The sequence below is a fragment of the Sinocyclocheilus grahami genome, unplaced genomic scaffold, assembly GCF_001515645.1.
Source record: "Sinocyclocheilus grahami isolate Dianchi unplaced genomic scaffold, SAMN03320097.WGS_v1.1 scaffold227.1, whole genome shotgun sequence".
NCBI lineage: Eukaryota > Metazoa > Chordata > Actinopteri > Cypriniformes > Cyprinidae > Sinocyclocheilus > Sinocyclocheilus grahami.
Window position 1 is genome coordinate 778,906 of NW_015505406.1, and position 6,948 is coordinate 785,853.

Below are 6,948 nucleotides of genomic sequence, written 5' to 3' on the forward strand. Positions count from 1 at the left end.
ATGTTGTATGAATTGCCCTTACTATGGAATAAAAAATACAGGGTGTCTATTCACATTTAGTTCAAAGTGGCTGTAAACCATCAGCTCCAGTGATGCAGATGAATAAGCCTGTGTTGTTGGCTTTTTGACACGATCGACCCGGGTTCGATCCCGTCTTTTGCAGAACTTTATTCCCCTCCCTTTTCAAATCTCGTATTAGCAATGGATTCTATTTACACTATTCCTTCAACTCCCTGAAGACAGTAGATAAAGTGAAGAAGACAAAAAACAAAACAAAAAAGATTAATTTTGAAGACACTTCCTAATCATTTAAATCAGTCACCTTAGTAAACATTCAACATTAAAAATTACTGCATTCAACTATAAGTATCTGCAACTAGATCTACATTTTGTTTACTGTTCAATTGGTTGCTTATTTGAATACAAAACAGAGCAGAGTAGCCTAATCTTCTGTGCCTACCTGAGGCGTACATGTGAGTGTGAGAAAAAACGCAGAAGGAACCGACCAGTTGCACCAGGCAGGAAAGTAGTGGGGAGGATGATGTAGCGTCCAGGGCCAAGATTCACTCGCAGAGTAACGCTACGGGAGTCCATATACACAGAGCTAGCAGCCTGCTCACATAAACACTGTACACGACAAACACGATTCACCTCCACCTGAAGGAAGGATAAACAGACGGTCAAGTCTGACACATTGAGGACAAGTGACTATTCACTCAAGCAATTAATTCCAAAACACTCATTCAGACTCGGGATCACCAAATATTTAAATATAAATGACTCAATATTAAGTTTTGTTTATTCAACTTATGTATGAAAACAATATCATATTCACAGTCATAAATACCACCTGATATTTGGAGCAACACCGCTGTTGCTTGTGTGATATTGCATAGATTGCATAGAACTTGTAATAAAAAATAAATAAACCACCCCCACAGCCCACATAGATTCTATGAACTGTGAACAGCCTCAGTCAAAATCTGACAATGTTTAAAAATGTAGTCAGTCACTTACCCTTAGAACCTCAAAGCCGATTGGTAAGTTCTCCCCACTTCCCTCCCTCCTTTTCATCCTCCTGTCCTCCTGTTGCAAACATATCAACACCTCTGCCCCATCTCCAGTCAGTTCAAAAAGGAACTAAGAAATGAAGGACAAACATCTGAATGTAAAATTAGGGAACATATGATTAAGAGAGCTAGAGATAAAATAAGGATTTTGAACTAACCTTAACCAAATAATCTATGCTTCAATATCATTTTTAGTTTGGAAATTCCCAGAGTGATGTACCTGTGGGTTGTATAGAAATGTGTCTCTGTGATTGATACATCCTCCACATCGACTTCTTCTGTCAATTTGCCTCTCCCATCTCATCGCCGTGCCTTCTGCCTGTTTTTTCACATGCTCCCTTCTCCCCTTAATTTGCTTTGGTTTTACTTCTTCTTTCTTTTTCTGTTTTTGTCCTTGGATTTGTCCCTCCTTCTGCCTTTCACTCAGTCTTTGTTCCTTTTTGTCTTGTCTTTGAGCTGGCCTTTGTTTGGACCATTGGAGCCCGGTTGAAGGCCTCTGGTTCTTGATGTTTAGATGACAAGAAGATGAGGGAGGAGGTTGGATCCCAGATGCATAGGTCCAAGCACCCTGGCAGCACACCTCCCTCCAGTGGGTCTGTGGCCAGAGGAGGGATTTTTCCGCCAACCTGCAAACCACCATGTCTGTGAAGTAACGGCAGAAGTCCTCAAACTCCATCCTAAGGAAAATTATAAATTTACAATACTGCGTTAAAACATGTTTCTCAAAAGAATGATGTCCATATACTCCATTTTTTTGCCAATTACACATTAATGTCACTGAAAATTTACATTACCAAAACTCTCCAACATCTCGGACAACAAGGCCCATCTTCTCCCGTTCTCTGCGGCTTAGCTGCTGCCACTGAGGAGAACTGAAAAGTAACCAGCTTTACAAGCTTTAAATTTCAAACACTTTCCATGTCATAGTTTGTCCCAGTTATCAAATTTGGCAAAAAGTCTCTCTCAAAGAACACTACATATTTTCTACCTCAATTGAAGAGGGTCAACCAATGTTACACTGGTTTTTCAGATTAGATCCTGAACTCTTTACTTACTAGAATGTCTCTTTCATCTTAAAACTGTGCCCCATGTGAGGCTCAAACTCACAACCTCACCATTGTCCTGCCTTTTAATACTGCACATTGACCAACTGCACCACTGGAGCTGGTATCGAAGAACAACATGAGAAAAATTACAAATATAAAGCCGAATCTCCAGGTCTCATTTATAGGGGCATTAACATACACACCACATTAACATACCACACGCTGACTGTCAATTGACCCTTCAGGGAGTTTGATTGACATGCCATCTGACAAGTGATAACAATGATATGAGTTGTTACTGAAAAAGACATCGGCGAAGACCTACAGCCAATGAGAGAGCAAGATACCAGGCAGCGGGAAGTTTGGGGAGGAGTTATATGAAACGTAGTTTGCGGACCAGACAGAGTTGTCATGATTCTTGAAATAAGATTCTTTAATATAACTTACGAGGTTTCTTTTCTCAACACTCCTCAGCGCTGAAAGCGAACACTCGATGGTGATTGGCTAATTTTTTTTACCAACGGTGGCACGAGAGATGACAATGCCATCCGCCGGAACGGCTTACGCATATGACAGATAACGGAAGTGAGAAAAAAGTATTTATTACGTTTGAAATATGGATATTTTTATTACAAAAACACATAAATTCACTACAGGAGGCCTTTATTCACCTGAGCGGTGTGAGGCACGTTTATTATGAATGCGCGCGCTTTATTTGACGACTTGTGGACTGTTCAACTGCAACACCCGCTGACTGCAGTGATAGAGCTTGGAATAGCCAGGACAATTTTTAATATAACTCCGACTGGATTCGTCTGAAAGAAGAAAGTCATATACACCTAGGATACCTAGAGGGTGAGTAAAACACAAGCTAATTTTCATTTTTGGGTGAACTAACCCTTTAATACACAAGTCCCATCTTCCAAATATCCCTCATTGGAACATTAGCAGATACACTACTAAGTGTCCACTTCAAATAAAGATTGCCAGCTAATCTTAGTGAGAACTTTAACTTAAGACCTTGAAATATCTTTTTACTGAAATGTCTCTATTTAAGTATAGAATCTAAGGGGAATGGTGTCATTTACTTATCTTTTATGTTAGTTTTTGATCTTGTTTCTTGCATCCTAAAACTGTAGTTTATTTTTGACATTAGTCGTTGATCTCTTTTTTTCTAGCATGATTCTTCCATCCTAAAACCATGCTGGTGAGGCTCAAATTTACAACCTCGGCATCGTTCTGCATTGTATTGACTTATAACTACCACGCACTAACCAATTGCGCCACTGGAGCTGCTGTTCCAAAGAGGCTTGAAAACTCAAGCCCCAACTTTCAAATCTCACTCATTGGAACATTAGCATATATGCTTACAAAGCATCCACATCAATTAAAGATTGCCAGCTAATATTAGTCTGATCTTTAAATTAAGACCTTGAATTATTTTTTTACTGGAACGTCTCTATTCAAGTATAGAATCTAAGGGGAATGGTGACGTTTACATCTTTTATGTTAGTCTTTGATCTCGTTTCTTGCATCCTAAAACCATGCTCCAGGTGAGGCTCAAACTCACAACCTCGGCATTGCTCTGCTTTGTACTGCCTTATAAGTACCACACACTGGGCCTCATTTATAAAATGTTGCGCAGAAACCATCCTAAATTCTCTCAAATATGCATAGGCTACGTGTGATTCATAAAGTGAACGTATGCACAGAAAACACACGTACGCCTCTCTTTCTGTGAAATCTATGAATGGCAAATGATCTTGAACTTGTGCGCAACTAAAGGGTTTAGCTCTCTGCCCTCTAAACGACTCCTAATTAATGTCTTCCTAAAATCATGTTCCAGGTGAGGCTCAAACACACAACCTTGGTATTGCTCTTCTTTGTATCTTATAAGTACCGTGCACCAATCGATTGCAGCACTGTTTACAGAGAACCATGGGAAACACCAAGAACTCAATTAAATTGTCTAATTTTGGGGTATGCTAACCATGATTATTCAGTGATTTTGTGCTTCTGAGAGAGATAGGTAGCCATTAACTCACCCAAGACTCCATGCTCCTGTCCAGTCTGCTGTGCCCCAAGGGTTCCTCATCCGGACCATGTGCAAACGAGTTGCATTACACATGCCATTCAGAGTCTCTGACATACGAAGTTTTTTGAATGCAGTCACACCGTATGCATGACCCTTTATCAGTCCACAGTCTAGAACTGATTCTACCTGCTCTCCTTCTGCTGGCTGCAACACAAAAAGAGACAAAGTGTGTACAAAAGAAAGAGGTAAAAATCAGAGCTGTGTGAGTTGAATGTATCATTATTCCTATCAGGACACAGAGAACAGTTATTATGTGGCATTTGCTTTAGTTAATTGATTTGCAGGGTGTTTAGACTGTAAAAAAAAATAGAAAAAAATGTCCTGTTTTCTGACCCGAATGGAACAGGTGATGAGGGCTTTATGGCTATGTGCGTGTGCTAGTGTCTGGAACAGCATTTTTCTCTGGTCAGCATGCTGGATCAGTTCCTCCTGGTTCAAATTCAATGGTTCAGAGACGCCACCAGTAAAATCAACTAGGGCTTCGGCTGTATTACCTCCCTCTAAAGCCTCATAACACCCATTTAACCTAAAAATGCAAAAAGAGAGACACAATTTTTTTTTTTTTTTAATAAAAGAGTTTTAATTTTTTAAAACAATTCTTTTTTTTTTTTTTTAATAAAAGAGCTTTAATTTATTGAAACAATTCTGTCTTATTTGACAAGCATCTCACTTGGCATAAGCTTTCTCCAACAAAGCGCTCCAGAATTCCCGTGGAGTTGCAGAACGGCAGAAGAGCAGCGCTCCATCCTCACTGACTGGTAAACGGTCATCGACCACGACATCTGTCCACTGGCCCAGTCGCCAGAAACGGAAGTGAAAAATTCCAGCATACAGATCTGGGCACTTTGGGTGCCACTCCTGTTCAGCATGGTCTGGGATCACCTGAATAAGAGACAATTAAAAAGTAAGGAGAAAGAGAGAACAAGAGTGAAATCTTGATAAATGATAAATGCAATCAGTAAAACCCATATACACCACCATTCAAATGTTTGGGCTTGGTAAGATTTTTTGATGTTTCTGCAATTATTTGATCAAAAATACAGTAAAAACATATTGAAAATATTATTTGTGAATAGCTATTATTATATTTAAATGAACTCTTTTACCATTTTAATATATTTTAAAATGTAATTTATTCCTGCACTCTAAACCCGGATAAATGTAAGTGATCTTAATGCATCTACTTTCGGAAGGCCAAATAAAGTGCTTTTGCTTTCGCACTGAAACACACAGTGTCTCGCTGACATGGCTGCATCAACACTACTGCTTTTCCTGAAACCACACCTTTTTTCTTTGCGTGCACATTTGGGCGGCATTATGCTAATATTTCCACATAGTGAGGGAGATATGTGGGGGCGTGTTAGAACGAGCCGTTTTAGGGGGGCGTGGCAGAGGCTTAACTTTGATAAAGAATATCTCTTTGGTTTTGAGACTTTAGTCTTTGCAACTTCAGGGATCTTATCTATGCACAATCAGCTTGTAACACTCCAAAGAGAAAGGAAAACTTGAAATCACATCATATGACCCCTTTAATTGAATCTGTGCTCTGAGGAACATTACTACTCAGAATTACTGACTCCCAGAGTGCATTGCGGCATGAATAAATTATGCAATTGCTTTGTTTTACAGTAGTTGTTTTAATTTTCCAATTGTATTTGCTGTCTTGTGTCAGTAGTAGCACAACAAAAAGAGCAAATAAAATGTTTATTGTTACAATTAATACAAATAAATGAAATTGAATTGTTACCATTGTTGTGATTCTTGTGCTGAATGTTGAAGTCTGTGTGTGACTTGAGCATATTACCACAAATATGAAAGGATTATATCAACCCAATAATAAACTTTTCAAGGTATTCATGAAAATCAATGAAATTGTAAAAGATCGCTAATAATCACAAAACAATACACTAATGATTTAATTTGAAGAGGGATCACTCTCTAAAATCAATCTATTTATTACTTTTCTTCCCTTGAAGTCAAATAACTCCAATTTCATGTTGCATTGCTGCATTAACAGGAAGAACACTAAAATAATACAAACGAAGTTCCAAGTGACCAACCAATGAGAATGCTAATCACTGTAATGGTGAGTTAAAAAAAAACATTTTTAGGAAAATTAAGCTAGCTTATGGGATGTTCTCTCAAATATTTCAGCTGTATTGAAAATTCAACATTCATGATGACTTTGGGAAACGAGTGAATGCAACTAGTGACAGATAACTGCAGACATGGAGGAAATGAGTGAAAAGTCTATAAAAGGGGTCATATGATGCGATTTAAATAGTTCCTTTCTCTTGTTACAAGCTCTTGGTGCATAAAGAAGATCTGTAAAGTTGCAAAGATTAAAGTCTCAAATCCAAAGAGATATTCTTTATAGAAGTTAAGAGTCAGCCACGCCTACCTAAAACGGCTTGTTCTAACACGCCCCCACATATCTACCTCACTATGTGGGAAGATTTGCATAACGCCGGCCAAATGTTCACGCAAAGAAAGAAGGCGTAACTTTTATTCTCGCTGTAGCATTGTTGTTGCCGCCGCCATGTCGTGAAGGCGCTGTGATTCGTTGTGAAAGCGAAACTACTTTTTTTGGCCTCCCAAAAGAGGACGATATCTGCTTCGGCATGCCTGGAGCTGATCCGTGCTGGTTGCTGAGGAAATACTACAACTTTGCTCTGTGGATCGCCGGATCGGCTTTCACCGTGGACGAAGCGGAGTCCAGCCCGGGGTCGTCACATGT

General features: G+C 39.1%; 1 protein-coding gene across 1 annotated transcript in view; it reads right to left on the reverse strand.

Moving 5' to 3' along the window:
• Positions 1-456: 456 nt before the first annotated feature.
• The window catches only part of LOC107597077 (calpain-5), a 9,030-nt gene continuing 2,538 nt past the window's right edge, over positions 457-6,948 (reverse strand). Inside the window, exons 3-9 of the mRNA XM_016287989.1 lie at positions 4,882-5,093; positions 4,545-4,737; positions 4,162-4,355; positions 1,865-1,942; positions 1,291-1,747; positions 1,018-1,140; positions 457-657 (exon numbers count right to left, since the gene is read on the reverse strand). Coding sequence (XP_016143475.1) covers positions 457-657; positions 1,018-1,140; positions 1,291-1,747; positions 1,865-1,942; positions 4,162-4,355; positions 4,545-4,737; positions 4,882-5,093 — 1,458 coding nt within the window. The remainder of the gene's footprint in view (positions 658-1,017; positions 1,141-1,290; positions 1,748-1,864; positions 1,943-4,161; positions 4,356-4,544; positions 4,738-4,881; positions 5,094-6,948) is intronic.